Below are 18598 nucleotides of genomic sequence, written 5' to 3' on the forward strand. Positions count from 1 at the left end.
GTTTATTTACCGCATCACACAAACTCTGTCCAACGTGTGTTATGTTGCACAGATGTGCTTGTTGTGTTTTTTATTTCTTGTTAGCAATAGAGATTGTTATCAGCCTGAAATGTCCTAAAGTATTTCAGGTGCTCCATGAAATACGTATATAATGGTTTTGAAAAGCGTCAAACCACCATCACTGTTACATAAACCGTGAAATTAGATTTTCCTGATAATATGATGAGGTACGGAAGCCCTGAGAGGCAAGGGAGGAAGAATAAAATTGGTGATCCATTTTCTAAGTCTGATCTAAATCTTTTTCTCTCCTGTGTTTATGACTTAAGGACATGTGAAAAAAAGGTTTTGCAAGGATTATCTTTCTAAGTTCCTTAAAAATATTTTCATCTGCAGCCACAAGAGGCTGAAGTGCATCACTACCCCATGTTCTAAATAGGACTAACAGCATTCATAGTGAGTTTTGATTTTACATAACTTGCTAACACACAATATATGTACCTTGTGTTTAGAATACATAGAGAAATTAAAACTAAAGCTTTAGTCCTATTTAAAACATGGGGTAGTGGTGCACTTCAGCCTCTTGTGGCCAAAATACGTATTACAACAACAAAACACTTGACAAATAAATGATCCTGACAAAAAAATAAACTTTTTTCCCACCTGAAAAAATGTAAGGAACTAAGAAAGATTATCAAGGCAAAACTTGTTTTAAGTCATAAACACAGAAGAGAAAACAACTTAGATCAGACTTAAAAAATGGACCACCAATTTTTTCTCCTCACTTGCCTCTCAGGGCTTCCAGTGATGGAGATAATTTCTGTGATACCGTCAACAGCTTAATGAAATATGTTACACAACCTGAAAATGTACCTTCTACCTTGTGAGCACAAACCACTTACATGGTTCCGCAGAGTGCTAGTCGAGTGTGTAATTGCCTTTTAAATACTTATTATTTTTTTACACAATTTTTTCAGTTTCTCCCTGAATGTAAAAAGCTGTCTTGAAAAACAGTAAAAAAAAATCTTTTGGTAGTTTTTAATCCATGTGAACTTCAGGGATGAACCTTGGATTTAAAAAAAACAAGCAAAATTAAATAAAAATAATCAAAATACCAACATGAGACAAGATACAGAAGCAAAATAGATCAATTAGAGCTTCATTTTCCACAGTATCATCTTATGGTATCAATCTAGTCTAACGCTAAGTGAATAAGCATGTTTACCAGTTAGATACTCATGTTCCTTCCTCCTCTGCAGGGTGATGTCGGGCATCCTGGTGAGACTGGAGATCCTGGACCCAAAGGGGAGAAGGTACATTTACTACTTTCTTTTAGTTTGTTAAAACTGGTGAATGGTTAAGTTTTTTTCTGTTCATGTCTCTGATGAGGAGTATGATTGTGCTGGTTTGACTGTAAATTATGTTTACCGTTTCTGATGGTTGTTGTCGGCAGGGTGAGGTGGGACCTCTAGGTTTTCCTGGTCGAGAAGGCCCTTGGGGAGACCTCGGAGAAAATGGTGAAAAGGGCCCAAAGGGGGAGAAGGGCCACATTGGACTAATGGTGAGCACAGTTTTACTCCTCAACAGTTTTGGGACAATTGTGTGTTTGGTATTTCTGTTACATTTTAGTAATTCAATATACTCCCAACATCCCAAATGTTTGTTTTTTACCTGCAGAAATATCTTTAAAGGACCATTACAACCCATAAAATACAGTTCTTACCTGACAAAAATTGATTGCAGCTCCTACCATGTGACTGAAAGGTTATTTCTGCCTCAGAATGGTTTGGTTTCATTCATGAGGATTAAATCTGACAGATTATAGCCCACTCAATCCTTTTTACCTGTTGAAATTCCTTTAAAGGACCATTACAACACATAAAATACAGTTTTCCCCTGCCAAAAACTGTCAGTCAGATTGATGTGTAGAAACTGTTCCTGATGTCATCCTCTTGAACAGGGTGAACCGGGGCTGATGGGTGAAGTGGGACCTAGAGGTCTGGCGGGGTTACAGGTGAGTTTGTTGCCAGGATGTATTGATGCCATCGATGAGACGCTGCTCAGAGTGGCCTTTAAATTAACCTTTATCGAACTCTTCACAGCTGAGATTAACATTTATTGATCATCTGACTGATTTTTTTTTTTACTTGTTTTTCTCCACAAATGCTGTCAATGTCTATAGTTTTTCTGTGGGGTGTTGTTCATTGCTCTTTGGGTCTCATTTTAGGGAATCACAGGCTCTCGGGGACCCCCGGGGCTAGATGGACCTCAGGGCCAGAAGGTAATATTATTTTCCTTCAGTAATAAACCGCTGTCATATACTCACATTGTTGTTAATAATTGTGTCATTTCAGTACATCAGAATAAAACAATGATGTTGACATTTTAGAATTACTTTTATTGATATCGACCGAATGGTATTTTTGGTAACATGAATGAGTCATAAAGCGGGTTTCCACTAAAAATTCCCAGGACTTTTAATCCCTGTGAAGATTAGGCAAATTAGTACGCTGACAAATGAAACAGTAACATGACATGAGACAAGGGCTGCTGGTGGTCACAGCGGAAACACACTCTGCATCCTGCAGTTCAGCGTACCCGCCTGTTTCATCTAAAAGAACACGTTGAATAAAATAAACTTTAGGTTTTGTTTCATGGCGACGACATTTAGCATACTGCTGCATATATTTACTGATGTATGTTGATTATAATGAATGAAATGCAACAGAAGAAAATTAAACTAAGAGCGTCTGTCAGTAAATAATCTGTTGAGTGTTTGCTGAATATGTATTTGTGCTTTTAGAACGTAACTGCCGTGTAACTCATTTATGACACCGTCGTGCTGCGCTGTCTGCCTCTTCTCCCGATTGCCCTCTCGCTTGCGCAGTCTCTCTTTTTTTTCTCCGTCTTTTTTAAAATGAATCGGTAAGCTGACAGCAAAGTCTAACTTTACTTTAATGTTATCTAACAAAGAGAAATGCTCTCCCCTCGTCCTAAAATGGTCCTAAATCATTACTAGAGTACTTCCTTGTTTATGAATGAAGCGGTACCAGCAGTACAAGTTGACTTAGCGGCCCTGTGTGTGTGTTTGACCAATCAGCGACGCTCATCCCTGCAAACTCCACCCCAAAAGTTAAGGTACTTTCAGAAAGTACATCCCCCCGACTAGGGCCTTTTTGGGGGGTAAAAAGGCCCCGCAAAATTGTCCCTAAAACTTAAATGTAGACCCTGGTCCCTTCGGTTGAAACGCAATGACTTTCTCAAAAGGTCCATAAGTCCGGGAGAAAGTTCCTGCGGTCGACACGTGGCTATAGATAGATGTCTGGTGTAACCAATCAGCCCAGGTCAGATTGTTCCTGGTTGCACTTGGGAGCCTAATTTTTCAGACTTTCTGATGACCGCGTAAGAAAGGGACCAATCAGTACTTGCTATCAGTAATCCCCTGATTGACAGGACCCCTGCTTCGCCTGCCCACATATTGTACTCTTTCTAATACACCTTCTTTTTTTTATATACAGTACGTCGTCACCCGCAGTGCTCTGATTGAATCAAACCAGTTGAACTTAGTAAATGTCAAAAGAATGTCACTAAAAGGTTTCCCTCCATCTCTCCAGGGGGAGTCTGGACCTGCAGGAATTGCTGGACCTCCGGGTTCAGGAGGCCCTCGGGTAATCTCTGATTCCATTTTGCATTTTGCACAACATGGTGTACAGTACAGCTGTATGGGGAGGAAAGACATCCTTTTTGCTCTCTGTTTGTCCCGTACATAGGGAATGACTGGTGCTCGTGGTGTCAGCGGAGACGCAGGGGGGCTGGGACCGCCTGTAAGTATCCTCGAGTATCAGAAAGTTGTTCGCTTGATTTGGTTTGTTTGCCGTGTAAATGTACGCACAAATATTCCATCGGTTGCACTAAAGTTATCCTCACAGTCTACATTAGTCTGAACCTAATAAACCTCATTCTGTATATGACTGTTTTATGTTGTGCAGGTTGTCCTGTATTGGCAGTATTTTTAGTTTTGTCCCCAGTTCTGTTCCAGTAGTGCCGCTAGCGGATGCAACATTTATAAATGAATGATTTCCACTTTGCTCTATTACAGCAAGCATCAGTAAATTAAGTGTTCAGGAGAGGACTATACTTAAGTGATTTAGAGAGAAATCAAGCTAATTACAGTGGTTTCTAAGTTTAATGGTCAGCATTACTGCTGAATGAATCCAAAGGGACTCGTTGAGTTTAGGCTGCATCAGCTAGTCTTTTCAGCTTCTAAAAAAAAAAGTCTCAGCAATGTAACAAACATAAGAAAGGGCACCATGTCCATCTAACGGTGGAAAACATGTATTTTACATGTATGAGCATGACTCTAGGCATGGAAATGTCAGTCTGTTGGTCGGTCTACCACTTAAGTCCAGCTTGACATATATTGGATGGATTGCTGTGATATAAGTACAGATATTTGAGGATGGATTCGTATGACTTTGGTGATCTCCTGACTTCTTCTCAAGCCCCACCATGAGGTTGACATTTGTGGTTTTGAGTGAAATGTCTCAACAAGTATTTGATGGATTTTCATGGCATTTGGTTCAGACTTTCATGTCCTCCTCAGGATGAATTGCAATAATAGTTGGAATTGTATTGGGGATCCCCTGATTTATCATCTAGTCCACCATCAGGTCAACATTTTAATTTGTTTAATACTTTGGTTTATGACTAAATACCTGCAAAACTAATAACACTCCCATCAACACACTAAACTAAGATGATATACTGTACATGGTAAACATTATTTCTGCTTAACATCAGCATGTTAGGATTGTCATTGTGAGCATGTTAACATGCTGACGTTAACATTTAGCTCAAAGGACCGCTGTGCCAGAATCCAGCCTCACAGAGCCTAGACTGTAGACTCTTGATTTTGTTCTCTCCTGCTTAGCAAATTTAAATGAATTACAAAGAGGTGAAGAGGAAAATCCACCAGATATTGTTGCTATATTAACCATGTAAACAGATAAACAAACAGTCGAGGAGGTGCAAGTCATTTGCAGATGTTGTCTTGGGATAGATGTCAGAAGTTTTGAAGTGGTGCAGTATTTGATGTCTGCACTGTTTTACATTAAACTGAAAGAAGTTTAGTTGCAACTCTTGAACCCAGTCACCAATCATCTCACTCTAAAAGCTGATTTTGATTAAATTTATTGTAAGGAAAATCAGATTTTAAGCCCAAACGAAAACAAAAAAACACTTAACTTTTCAAAGTAATTGTATCACATTTTTGTGATGTCTGCCTGGCAGGGTCCAGTAGGACAAGTTGGACCTCAGGGAGACCAGGGAGCTAAAGGGGAATCGGGGCTACAGGGACTGAAGGGAGAACCAGGAGCTCCAGGTCCAACAGGGGAACAGGTTAGTGAGGTTTTCATGTTATATATATCTACTGTATAGCATTTATACAGCCGATGTCCGCATGATGCTACATCTTCTTCGTGAATGCATTCTGATGCATTCACGAAGAAGATGTAGCATCATGCAGTATATTTACTGTGTGCAAATATCCATAAAATTACCTCAATGATATGAATTATCTGTGCAGGGCGAGGACGGTCTGCCAGGAATCCAAGGTCCTCCGGCTCTGCCAGGGTTTGAGGTGAAAACTAAATAGCTATTGAGTAACATCAGCACTCTGTCTGATGTTAATTACCATTGCTGACGAATGCTTTTTCCCCCTCATCAACTTTAACTTCGTTATTTGTGCCTCTTCCTTCTCTTTTTTAGGGGCCTCCTGGAGAGATCGGACCCCAGGGTCCCCCAGGCCGCACAGGGACTCCTGTAAGTGAGCCGATGTGTGCAACACAGAAACACTGTGGATGATGAAATCTTATTTTGCCCTCAGCAGCTGGTGTATAATTATACCATTTGTTTGGTATTTATTGTTAATTATTGAAAAAAGAGCCAACAATCATTAAACACACAGAGTGTGTGTGTGTGTGTGGGTGGGTGTGTGTGTGTGTGTGTGGGTGGGTGTGTGGGTGGGTGTGTGTGTGTTTGTTTTGTCTATCTGAAAGTTATCTTAACAGCAAAATGATAAAAAAAAAAAAAACTATTAATGCTTTGCAGGGAGTGAAAGGAAGAGCAGGTCCTGAGGGGAAACATGGCGTGTTAGGGGAGAAGGTAAGAGCCTTATAATCCAGTGTGAAGGATGATTTGTTGTCTTTATACATCTTAATATGTAATTTGACATTTGATTTAGATCTTTTACACATTCTAGGTAAAAATCGTTTGGTTCATTTTGGAGTTTACTCTGCTTAATTTCAAGATACATTAATATATATACTTATTCACTTTCTTGCAGAGAGTTAGATGGGAAGGTCAACACTCTCATATCTGTCCATTGAATATGAAGCTAAAGCCAGCAGCAGGTTAAATAACAGTAGTTTAGCATGAAGACTGGACATCATAGTAGTATCGATTTTAACAGCAAGAAAGCGAATAAGCATATTTCCAAAATGTTGAACTATTTCTTTAAAGCCTGTCTGCACCTCCTACATGCTTTTGAAAGGTAACCAAAGTATGATGGGGAGCAAGGGTAGATCAGTATCAACCCCAGCAACCAATTTGGAGTGTAAATAGTTTTTGTCCACTTAGGTCAGACTACCTGAAAATCTTCAGCAGTTAGTTTTGCAAGCAGCAGTTCCATTTCGTGCGTTGGTCATTTTTCATCGTCCTCATCTAAATGTCTTTCTTTCACTTGTTTTGAAAATGTTTTTCTATTTGTGCTCTATTAATTAGATTATAGACAGTAATTTGCAACACATAAGTAACACTACAGCTGCTAAATGTCTCCTTTTCCAGTTAGAAATCGTCCAAAAAGATACCAATTAGCTTTTTCACCGTTCTGTTTGTGTTTTACCCCCACAGGGAGACGATGGCCAGAATGGATCGTCAGGGAAGACGGGTCACGTTGGAAGGAGGGTAAGAGCCCTCGTTTTCAGTCTTGTGAACATTTTGCAGGTGAATCGCGGTTCTAAATGATATAAAAAAATCAACAGTTGTGATGAATCAGAATCAGTTTTTATTCGCCAAGTAAATACACATACGCACAGGAATTTGACTCGGGTCTAAGAGTACTTACACAGAAATAGAAATAACAGCTAAGGACAAGGACAACAAAGCTGGACAAATAAAGGTGAGGAATAGACATAGTTATGTACACAAGTAGAGGAAAAATAGGTATATATATAAATATCTATATAAAGCACCAATGACCAACAATAAAACAAAAATGTCGAAATACAAGTCAAGTGTTCTTTAAAAACAATACAATACAAATAGTGCAGGGAAATAAATACTGAATACATGGGCTGGATTATGTACAGTATGTACATGTATAGATGTCTATATACTGTATGTACAGCGTATAGGATTTATATTAACAATGACAGATGATACGTACATATTAAAAAGAGTTAGTGTACTGAGGGTAGGAACTGTTCTTGTGTCTGGTTGTTTTGGCGTACAGCGCTCTGTAGCGCCTCCCAGAGGGGAGCGGCTGAAACAGGTTGTGTCCCGGGTGTGAACGGTCTGCAGTGATGCTTCCTGCCTCTTTCCTGGCTCTGGAGGTGTATAAGTCCTGGATGGAGGGCAGGTTGGCACCACTGAGTTTCTTTGCAGTCCTGATTGTCCGTTATAGTCTGTTCCGGTCTTGTTTGGCGGCCAACCCAAACCACACAGTGATTAATGTGCAGAGAACAGACTGGATTATTGCAGTGTAGAATTGTAACAGCAGTTGGGTTGTTGTTGTTGAATCCAACAAGGTCAATAGTCAGTCACTATCTCTGTTTGTAATACTAATGTGATTACTTTTTTGCGTAAAGAAATCGCCTCTGTGTAGTGTTGAAAACAGGACTTTACATACAGATATATTATGGTGCGTGAATGGGATAAAAGGTGAAATAGCCAGAAGCAACCACTCTGACAGCCACTGCATGTACAGGTTCATCCATAAAACATGAGGTTGTTTCGTCCGTGTCCGCTCTTTCTTTTGTTGCCTCATTGAAAAACATTCGGAAACTTGTCCGCAGGGGAAACGGGGGAAGGCCGGAGTCAGAGGGACTCGGGGAGACAGAGGACCTAAGGTGGGATATATGGAAACAAATCCACAGGCTTTGTATACATCTGGTTTAATTATGATTGATGAGCCAACAATAGATTGTGTTTTGTCATTCAGGGCCAAAAGGGAGACCCAGGACTGGTTGGCCACCTTGGATGGTCAGGGCTCATCGTAAGTCAATTTATTTGTTCACCTAATGTCTGTTTTTATGTCATAGATCCGCACATTAGTTCTGAAACGGCAGAAAAGAGATCAATAAAGTTATGAATTTGCATTGCATGAAGTGCATTGGATTAGTCAGTGAATTGATATCCACTTGATATATGTCTTTTATTTTTGTCCCCAAGGGAATCCCAGGCTTACGTGGAGAGCAAGGGGATGAAGGTGGAAAGGGGAAAGAGGTAAACCAGAACTAATAAGCCTGACACAGATTCAGTGAAAGCTTTACTTTCAGGATAAAACCCAACTGGATCTCTTTGGATTCAGCTTGTGTAAACAAGGCTAGCTTCATTTTGTTTTTATTTAAATAATAAAACAAAGAAAATCTAATTTTTGTTTCATTTATATGCCTCTGAAAGTTTCTCATTAGCTTCAAATATAGACATAGTGTACTTTTTCTCTCTCAATATAACCAGGGCTGTTTAAAAATGACCTGAATGCCAGTAGGGACTGATAGGATTAGACGAAATGGAAAAATACAATTAATACTAAGCTGTTGTTCAGGCTCATAAAATGCTTTCACCCGCTGGGCTCAGTTCAGGTTCTGGCAGAACTGTTTTGCCACACTGAGCGGATCAGCTGTGTGAGTGAAGGAGGACTGACTTGACTGTGTTGTTTGTGCCTTCAGGGTGAGAAAGGAGACATGGGACTGCCTGGACCACCTGGAGGAGATGGCATGAAGGTAGGAGATGTCAAGGATTAATGTGCTCATAAGAGGAGATGTCTGCAAAACAAATAATACTAATAATGTTTGGGTGGTAACTGGTGTTTGTAGGTGTGATGGTAAAGCAGCCAGCAATGTTGATAACATTACTGTACCAATAGTTACAGTAAAGAAGCAAAGAATATCACCATCCTGATGTCCTGTTGTTATGTCAAAGCAGGAAAAGCACAGGTATCAATAACAGCATTAATGATGGATGTATTCCATTATAGGTGAGCCACTTCCAGGTTTTGGTATTTTACATACTGGCTCACAGGAGAGGCTTTCTGGGACACTTAATAGTACAGACTCAGAGCCATCTTTAATGATAGTAGTTCCACCTGTGCTTCCAGCTGCTGCTGTGAAAAAAAGCCTAGTATGACATGTTTCCCAAGCTGTTCAACCATCCAATAAGCACTTCGATGGAGTATACAGGTGCCTTAAAGAATATATATACTTACTTATACTCACGAAATGAGTCGTGCGGCTCAAAATTCAGGCCAGAAACGGGCTAAAATTATACAGTGCATGCCCAGCTTTAGATTTCGAACAGCAACATTTTCAATGCAATGTTTTTAATATTTAATCAAATTCTTATTTATTTGCAATTAAAGCCGTAGTAAAACAATTTGCCACATACTGTTTGTTTGTTATCTGTCTCCTGTACAAATAGTCATAACTACTACCAGAGATAGTGATGACATCAGCCTTGAAGCAATATACTACTAACACATACAACATTTGGCTGACACTGTACACATAGAGTAAAAACATACACATAGGCTGTGATTTTTGACACAATCGTATAGTTAAAGTCCAATTATGTCCTTCACTGTTTATCATGTGAATACCAAGTGGAATGACTTTTTAGATATATTTATCAGAGGTTTTTTTTATAACAGTAGCCTGATGGGTAGAGTGGGAATGATCCTCCTGTGTAATGAAAGTTGTTTTACATCAAACTGACTCAATCTGATGGGGAGAACTGAGTGGTTGAAATGGGCTTCCGTAGGAGACAGTATGTCATTCTGTTTTTTTGTTTGTTTTTTCAGAGTACTCGTGGTGCTGTTGGGTTGCCTGGTCCACTGGGTCTGATGGGAGAGCAGGTACACAAAATTAAGATTGTAGTTTGCTTTCTCATGTTCCCTCTTGTGTTTTGAAGCTTGAACTTTTCCTACGTTTGAATATGTTTTTTTATGATCTCCAACTTTGACAAATGTTCCTCTCTCTCTCTGTATCTCTCTCTTTTAGGGAAATATTGGTCTACCAGGACCGAGGGGTAACACAGGGATGCCAGGACTGCCTGTAAGTTTCATGTCAGAATTCAGCGAGGCATCTTAAAGCTTTTAATTCACTTTGCAAAGCACTTTTTTTTTACAAACCTGTACAGTACAGATAGCTTATTTTACATCTTTTATTCATTGTGCTTTCTTTTGTTGCTGGCTGTTATGTCCCTCTTCAACTGTGTTTGGCTTTTATGTTGTTTATGTCTTTGCTTTCTATTATGGAAAGAACTTTGTATTTGAAATTCCCTTTGTATATACAAAGTTTATTCAGGCTATGCATTTTTTTTATAGTTCTGTCACTCAGATACTTCATCCAGATTGTGTCTGAAAAATGGAGTACAGAAGTGGAATTGTTTTATAAGAACTCATTGAGGCTGTTATCTGTCTGTTGAATCATTCACAGTTCACCAGCACATTATGATTGTGTTCAGCCCACTGTGTCCTAGGTTATAAAATCTACCAAGCCATGTCCGATGGGTTCTTAATGCAGCAGATAAAAGAACTCGGAAGCTCTTTGTCGTTAAATGCACCTCACGGTGGAAAAATCATACTGATGCCCTTTTCTTCTCCTCTTCTCTCCTCCGTTGCAGGGTTTGTTTGGATTAAAGGTACGGTATTATCAACTCAAGCACTCTCGTCCTGACAGATCAAACTCACTTCAGCGCCTATTCGCCATTATCTGAAGCGCTGAATGCCCTGGAGGATGTTTAACGTCAGGGTCACTCTGGTTTATGTTGATGGCACATATAATCATAAAGCTGTCCTATTTGGAGTTGGCGTTAGAATGTAATGGGATTGTCTCTATTTCCATATCAATGTGTGTTAAAGTTAATGATGTGGTATTACTGTATAGAACAGTGCTTGTTGTATATTGTGCTTATCACATTTTCTTGTCCCTGCAGGGTTTGAAAGGCTACCAAGGTTTCCCTGGTCTGTCTGGCAGGAGGGGGCTCCCAGTAAGTTTACAAGAGAGGATGAAACGCACTATGAATTAAAGTTTGCATTGATTAAACAAATGTGCTTATCATATTAAAGTGATAGTTTGGGTGTTCTGAAGTGGGGTTGTATGAGGTACTTATCCATAGTAGGTGTATTAACTACAGTAGATGATGGCTAGCGTGCCCACAGCTTGGAGAAACAGACAGGAGTACTGGTGCCGGAAAAAAGCAATACAGTGCTGAGGATGGGGACGGCAGAAAAACGTATTTTAGCCACTTAAAAGAAAGGCTCACCAAAAAAAAATTATATCCGTTTAGGCGTACGCTATATTTACAACCACCAAGTTTTTCAAATTCTGAGTTCCAATATTGATATTTTTGTAGTGTATACCCGATTTTTGCATCTTCCTTGTGTTTTAGGGTCCACCTGGGGTGCCCGGACGTCCAGGACAGTCACTCAACATGACGTTGACTCAGCTCAAGGCATGTGATTCATGTCTTTATTGTCCAAATAAAGCATTTTGTTTAAAGTTGGGTTACAATTACAAAAACATTTCTCATGAGAGCGTTTGAAAATGTGTCTTGACCGCAATGCAATGCAACTGACTTTGTGTGTTGTTTATTCTCTTTCCATGTCCAGGACCTGATGTATTTGTCCGATAAGCCCAACTATCCTCTGATCCAGACTCTGCTAGATTCTCTGCAGCAGGAGCTTCGGCTGCTGGCTGATCCTCCTGATGGCAGCAAGGAGCATCCTGCCACCACCTGTCTGGAGCTCTGGCTCTGTCACCCCGAATACAGCAGCGGTCAGTTCCCCAAACTATCAAATAACAGTTAATCCACATTGAAATATCTTGGGATTCACTGAGCTGGCTGGAGTTCTAGACACTGTCCTCTCTGTTCAATGTTTGCATCATCCTTCATGTGAGCTTTTCTAAACACCGACATAATGAATTATTTCTCATGCAGATTACCATCCAATTGACATTTTTATATTTATTTCATGAATACAAAGTAAAGAAACGGACCGCTTCACCGCTTTCGACTGGCTCCCTGCCAATTCTTCTGCCTTTTCCCTCACCGAGGGTGAGGCATTGCTGTTATTGGCTGGCTCTGTGTCACTGCAGCGTGTGGGCAGTGCATGCAGATGAATTGTGCCCCTTTGCTGGGGCTCCTCCTTTGCTCACCCTGTGAATGGCATGAAGGGAGGTGGGCGCCATTCATCTGCATGTGCTGCCCGTGCCGCAGAGTTTCACTTTAACGGGGCATTACGTGACCAGGCATTATCAATCCACTTGACTAAGGCGGCTTCAGCCAAATGTGATTTCCCCGTACACATTTGTTTTTTATTCAGAGAAAATGACTTTCATTTTCCCGTTATGATTTCAATGCGCATTCAGCATCAGCCTCAGGTATCCAGCTGGAAAGCAGACGGTCCATGTGGGAAAATATCAAAGTAAAAAAAAACAGCAACATAATTTTAAAATTGATTTCCACATATTTTTATGTATGAAAAGACCTCAATTGAACACTGTGAGCGGTCTACTTGATTACTATAAGCAAATTATTTAAACCGTGTTTGTAAAGGAATGATAAAGTCCCAAGCTTTTTGATCCATATAAGCGTTTGACCATCACTATAAGCAGTTTCCACTGTATAAGGAATCATTTATACCTAATGCTTCTGATTCTCAATAAATATCACAAGTGAAGGAGTAATAATACTTAAACAAATTAAACGTCAACATGTTATTTCTCTAATATGTTGTGTGGTTGTGTCTCCAGCATTGTTCAGGTCTTTCTGTCAGCTTTCTGGGGCTGAACAATTTCATCCCCGCAGATCTCATTGAACTCTGGCTAACCTTTCTCTGCAGGGGTGTATTACATCGACCCCAACCAGGGCAGCTCAGCGGACGCTCTGCTGGCCTACTGCAGCTTCTCCTCCACATCAAAACAGACCTGCCTTCATCCTCAGGACTCTCAGGTATAAAGACATCACCCGAGAAAAGCCACAGGAAATTGCACCTCTGGATCAATGGCGTGCCCGCTAACTTCATTTAGCCGTGTTGTACGACCTGAATCTCAATTTGATGGATCGTCAGTCAGCTCATCACTTTCAGAGTGATGACTGAGACCTCTGCAGTGATTACTTGATCTTGAACTTGTAACACAATCACCTTAAAGGAACAAAAGTCTTATTTTGGTAGTTTGGATATGATTCCTATAGTATCAGTTATGAAACTTGTGAATCATCGTGTGTGAATCATTTGATTCATTTGATTCACACACACATAACGATTCTTCCACCCTACAGTTTTCAGGACTCTCTACAAGATTTCCAAAATATGATTTCTTCGCCCTTAAGCGGAACTTATGACCTATACTGCAGCTAGCCACCAGGGGGCATTCAAGATGTTTTGTCTTCACTTTTGGGGAGCTGTCATGTCGTCTATATTTATATAAAGTCTATGGTCAGGACTCTCTGTTAAAGGACCCTGTAATAAAGTAGAGTAGAGGTAGAATGTACATATAGTACACAAAAACAACCACTAGAGGTCAAGATGATGACCTTTACTGTTTTTAGATAAATGAAGGTATAATAATTCTCAAAAGAGAGACCGTATTCAAAAAGTGAAGCTCCCTATGGGATTGCGTGTCTAAATGAGACACTACATTTATCCAAAGGACATCAGGACACAAACGTTATTATTCTTGTTATTATTGTCCTTTTCGGTACTTCAGTCTATGCAAAAACAAAAAAAAACACACCTCTCACCCTCTCAACTCTAATGCAGTCAATACTACATAAAAAATGTACGCACTCAACCAAAGAATAATATGAATTGGTCTCGGGTAGCGTGAAGTGAATGCATCGCTCGCCCGAGGTAGCCAATTTACCTCGGGTTCATGCTGGAGCTGCATGCTAATCCAGAGCTCATCAGCAGCTGTCTGAACATCGCTGACCTTCACAAGCCTCTCATATGAAAGCAGGTCTTGAATTCAGATTTACAAATCCTACTTCTTTTCTCTGCCTGCAGTTGCCTATGAAAGCCTGGATGGAAGAACTTTCGGAAGAAGGATCCTTTCAGTGGCTCAGCAAGCTGGAGCAGGGGTTTCAGGTGAGTGAAGGAACAACCTAAACTATACATTTACCCTCATCTGGACGTCATCTCAAAGCACAGATGAGTATATTCATTAAAACTGCGTTGATTGGTGTTATTGGACACTGATAACACCATGAATTGCGCATCATTTGCAACCGCTATCTGCCCCAATTCACAAAACATATTACGCTAATGATATTACAGCGCAACCACGGCCATAGAGTTTTGCAGCTGAATGCAATTTCCCCTCTTTTTGCGTCTGATTTTAATTATCCATGTGGCAAAGTATAAATGTGCTCGAGGCCAGTGAGTCGGTTGTGAGGAGGAGAGAGTCAGCCTTAGCCAGAAACCCATCGTATAGACCAGACTCGGGTCAGACTAGGGCTCATTTAACTTCTCTCTTTGCAATGTGCCCATATACACCTCTGCCCCACAGAGCACACATATGCGGGTGGGTGAAATAATACATAATTCAGGAAAATAAAAATTACATTCTTTTATTTTAAGAGTTTATTAAGTACCTGCAGCGATCCCACAGCAGCAGAAACGATAAGTCATTCATTAAGAGGGACCGCTCTGCGCATTTACACACCAGGCACAGCAGCATAACTTCATTGATTATTTAAAATCTCGTTTTTCTTCTCATTTATTTTCAAAAATAACATGTAGAGGTTTTTTATTCATTTATTTTTCATGACAAAACTGTCACTGCATCCTGTCACTGCAATGCAGGACACCCCATATAAATGCGCTTCGGTTACCACCAGCTCTCTGAAGACGCTATAATTTGACTGTAACTGCATGTGGCTGTTAGCGCTGATCTTTGTGAATTGGACTGTTTTCGCATTGATGCTTATTTGCATAAAACTACCTCATTTAAATACGTGCAAATAGCACAGGAGCACCAAGACGCTATTTGCTTGGCAGCTCAGTTAAGCTGGGCATACACTGTACGATTTTAGCCCGTTTCTGGCCCGAATTTTGAGCCGCACGACTCATTTTAGAGTCGGACCGACTTTCAGCTTTGTCGGGCATCATTTGCCAAGCAGTGTACAGGGGGGACCGAAGACCGATTAACTCCTCCCGACCAGCCGTCGGACAGTCAGATGAAAAGGTTTTTCTGCCGTAAAAGCCATGCAATTCTTTTGTGAATTTGCCCCTGAGACCGTAAATGTGTCGCAAAATCAAAACAATGAGCTAAAAGAGGCTAAATTGCTGCAGGCGACCCCTTTCATATTAATTACAAACACAAATGGAGATACTTGTACTATCACATTTTTTCTAGTATTGTTTTGATTTGATAATTTGATTAACTCAGTGTTTTTGATTATTCTTATTCCTTTCTTACCAGTTTCACTATCCAGGTGCTAATGTGGTCCAGATGCGTTTTCTGAGGTTGCACAGCAGCACCGCCATCCAGAATATGACCTACTCCTGCCACCCGGGACACCGACTGGGAGAGACAGACAGAGACGTCAAGTTCCTCACCGACACAAGGAAGCAGAGTTACCTCGGAGCACTTAAAGACTGTGTGGTATGTAAGAAGCTTTCCAAATGTACTTTTTCACTGTGCTCTATAGAGGCTTGAGGAAGTACGGGTCGTGCTGCTGCTGCTGTTGTTTTTTAGAATCTTTTTGAGGTAAAGTCTTAGCTAGCCTGCGAATAGACAGCTACATTTAACTTTTTGCAACTTCTTCATTATATTTATTTGAAAAATCCTTTCAGAGTTTGTAAAGATATAGAGTAGTTGCAAAAAGTAAAAACTTTTAGATATTTTTTTGGTTGTTGTGTCCATGGTGATGGGACTTCTCTACAGTTATATATTATTTTATATAATATAGTTTTTGGTGTTGCTCTTAAAGGTGCTAAATGCCAGATTGGGAGCATATCTATTGGTCCGCATGGCTCTCAACATGGCTAACAGCGCTTAAAAGGGAACAACGGCCATTGTTAAAACACTGATATTATTCTGGAAGTTATATAACATGACAGAAAAAAATACTGCAACTTGCTCGTGTATGCACATATTGCGAGGGCGCGCTGGGAAACCCTAAGGTGGCAGCGCATCACGGTAAATAGCAACAGTGGGGATTTGTTTAGAATTTCAACAATATTGCACAATTTATTTTATGTTAACAATAAACACTTATAAGACAGGGAACTGTGTCATACCTTTCTGACTTCTTTTGTTTTACATTAGTTGTAGTTTGGAACAGAGAAATCCACTGGAACGGAGAGAGATACAAAATAATCGTTGGCTGCAGCCCCAGTTGAGACAAAAAATAAAACCAAATTATGCTTAAGTATTGCCACATTAAAAAGTGATGATTGTTAGCAGTTAAATGTAAAAAAATCTGTATTGTGTTTCCTGTGTCAGCCTGGAGAGGAGACTGATACTGGACCTCGGGAGTCCGTGTTTGAGTTTGAGGACCTCCATCTGCTTCCTCTGAGAGACGTCGCACTAATGGGAGGCGGAAACTTCACACACCAGTTTGGCTTCACTGTCGGACCCTTGTGTTTCAGCTAGAGGTGCTAGAAAGCTGTGCCGTCCACAGGACACAAACCTCTGTTCAAATCATGGACACCTAGAGGACGACTGGAGCATCTCTTCCCGTTTCTGAAGATGTCACTTCCTTTTCCTCTTGTTTTTGGGCGATTTGATCTCTCAAGTCGAATGACTCCGTTATTCATGAATTTGAGAGGACACAAGCATCCCCAGGCTTTTTTTCACGGAGAAGTCAATTTTGTTTACAGAGACGTTTATCTTGTATTGAATAATTTAAAAATGTATGTTTTTTTTTTATCCTTTATATACAATGTTTTTTGCTGTTTGATTTTTTTTATGTATTTTGGGCTTCTGACATAGCCGGCCCATTGTGTATATAGAAGCCAGAATGTCCTAACTGACCTCTTAACAATGTGTTCTGTATGGGGACACAGCTACTGTGGTCCCATTGGCCGTATGTCTCCAGGCCAGTAAAATCCTCTACTTTCGTACTGTGAGTGACCTCAGATGTGTCACTTTTCTCAAGGTGCTTTTATTTGAAAGACTATTTCTTGAATCCCAAAAACAATAGAGGACCTATTATGCTTTTTTCCCTTTCCTTTAGTGTGTTATATCGTTTTTTGTGCATGTAAAAGGTCTGCAAAGTTACAAAGCCCAAAGTCCACACCAAAGAGACTTACTCTCCCCCACAGAAACACTGCTCCTGAACTACCTGAAACACCTCGCTTGAAGTCCCGCCTCTTCTTCCGTAACGTGGTGATGTCACCAAGTAACACATTTGCATATCCTCAAACAAAGCTAGTTAGAGCGGAGCTGGAGCGGAGTCTGAAGAGTTTTTCGGGTATCAAATCAGAGCAGACTGGGCTTTGAGGAGCTCAGACAGAGGATGAAAAGAGGTTCTGCAGCACAGCCGTTATGAGATAAATAAAGCATTTTTTGAACATTAAACCTAGTAAACATGTTCTAGGAGAAACCCGAAATACATGAAAATGAGCATAATAGGTCCTCTTTAAAATACACAACATAGTTTATTGTTTTTACAGTTTCATGTCATTGTATGGGGTATTTTTTTTTTACATCTCAGGTATTATACATTAATGATATACACATGGGCGCTGAAGCTGCTGTAGCCACAGTATGTAGTTTAGCATTAAAACAAGACTAAAGTAATGTTAAAGGATAAATCCATGAAAATAACCAAAACCAATACTGAATTAGTTCTACCAACTAGTATTGTGTGTGTGTATCCAAAACCTCTTCTTCCTTTGTGCCACAGAGCTCCATTGTTATCCAAAAATAGTGAGCCACGCTGTTGCACATGTTCCTCCATTATTGTACCATGAACAAACATGGTAGTTTATTTTGACTAAATCCCACATACACCGTCCTGCTGCCAGAAATACTCACTACAGCACCAAATGTGTATTCATCCACAGCTGAAAATAGTCCCCAGCAAATGCACTATTTACCCCTGTTTGAGTAATGTTTGCTAAAAAATTGTTTTAAAGATTTACATTTTCAGATGGAACCATTATGATGATTATACTGTTTTAACAATAGAAATGTGTCTCTCTTTTTTCTGTTATTCTCATGTAAACCAAAGACCAAAGTTAAGCAGCCAAAGCTCCCAGATTTCCTCCCACAACAATACTGTAATTTCATTCACTGTACTGTAAAGAATCATGCATAAGTTTGGCTGTAGAGTACGTGTGAGAAGAGTAGTACCCCAGGCCCTGCAGAGCTTC

The 18598-nt window shown here is 40.1% G+C and overlaps 1 protein-coding gene across 4 annotated transcripts in view; it reads left to right on the forward strand.

Moving 5' to 3' along the window:
* LOC141757412 (uncharacterized) overlaps positions 1-18324 on the forward strand; it is a 99475-nt gene extending 81151 nt beyond the window's left edge. For all 4 annotated transcript variants that reach the window (XM_074617879.1, XM_074617880.1, XM_074617881.1 and 1 more), the window contains 25 exons: positions 1257-1310; positions 1451-1558; positions 1958-2011; positions 2225-2278; positions 3612-3665; positions 3768-3821; positions 5287-5394; positions 5582-5635; positions 5764-5817; positions 6106-6159; positions 6907-6960; positions 8070-8123; positions 8216-8269; positions 8446-8499; positions 8946-8999; positions 10073-10126; positions 10272-10325; positions 10897-10914; positions 11209-11262; positions 11665-11727; positions 11885-12050; positions 13118-13227; positions 14282-14362; positions 15699-15881; positions 16725-18324. In XM_074617879.1, coding sequence (XP_074473980.1) covers positions 1257-1310; positions 1451-1558; positions 1958-2011; positions 2225-2278; positions 3612-3665; positions 3768-3821; positions 5287-5394; positions 5582-5635; positions 5764-5817; positions 6106-6159; positions 6907-6960; positions 8070-8123; positions 8216-8269; positions 8446-8499; positions 8946-8999; positions 10073-10126; positions 10272-10325; positions 10897-10914; positions 11209-11262; positions 11665-11727; positions 11885-12050; positions 13118-13227; positions 14282-14362; positions 15699-15881; positions 16725-16874 — 1851 coding nt within the window. In that variant the 3' untranslated portion in view covers positions 16875-18324. The remainder of the gene's footprint in view (positions 1-1256; positions 1311-1450; positions 1559-1957; positions 2012-2224; positions 2279-3611; positions 3666-3767; positions 3822-5286; positions 5395-5581; positions 5636-5763; positions 5818-6105; positions 6160-6906; positions 6961-8069; positions 8124-8215; positions 8270-8445; positions 8500-8945; positions 9000-10072; positions 10127-10271; positions 10326-10896; positions 10915-11208; positions 11263-11664; positions 11728-11884; positions 12051-13117; positions 13228-14281; positions 14363-15698; positions 15882-16724) is intronic.
* The last annotated feature ends 274 nt before the right edge of the window (positions 18325-18598 follow it).

This window comes from Sebastes fasciatus, chromosome 19 (assembly GCF_043250625.1).
Source record: "Sebastes fasciatus isolate fSebFas1 chromosome 19, fSebFas1.pri, whole genome shotgun sequence".
In the NCBI taxonomy this organism is placed as follows: Eukaryota; Metazoa; Chordata; class Actinopteri; order Perciformes; family Sebastidae; genus Sebastes; species Sebastes fasciatus.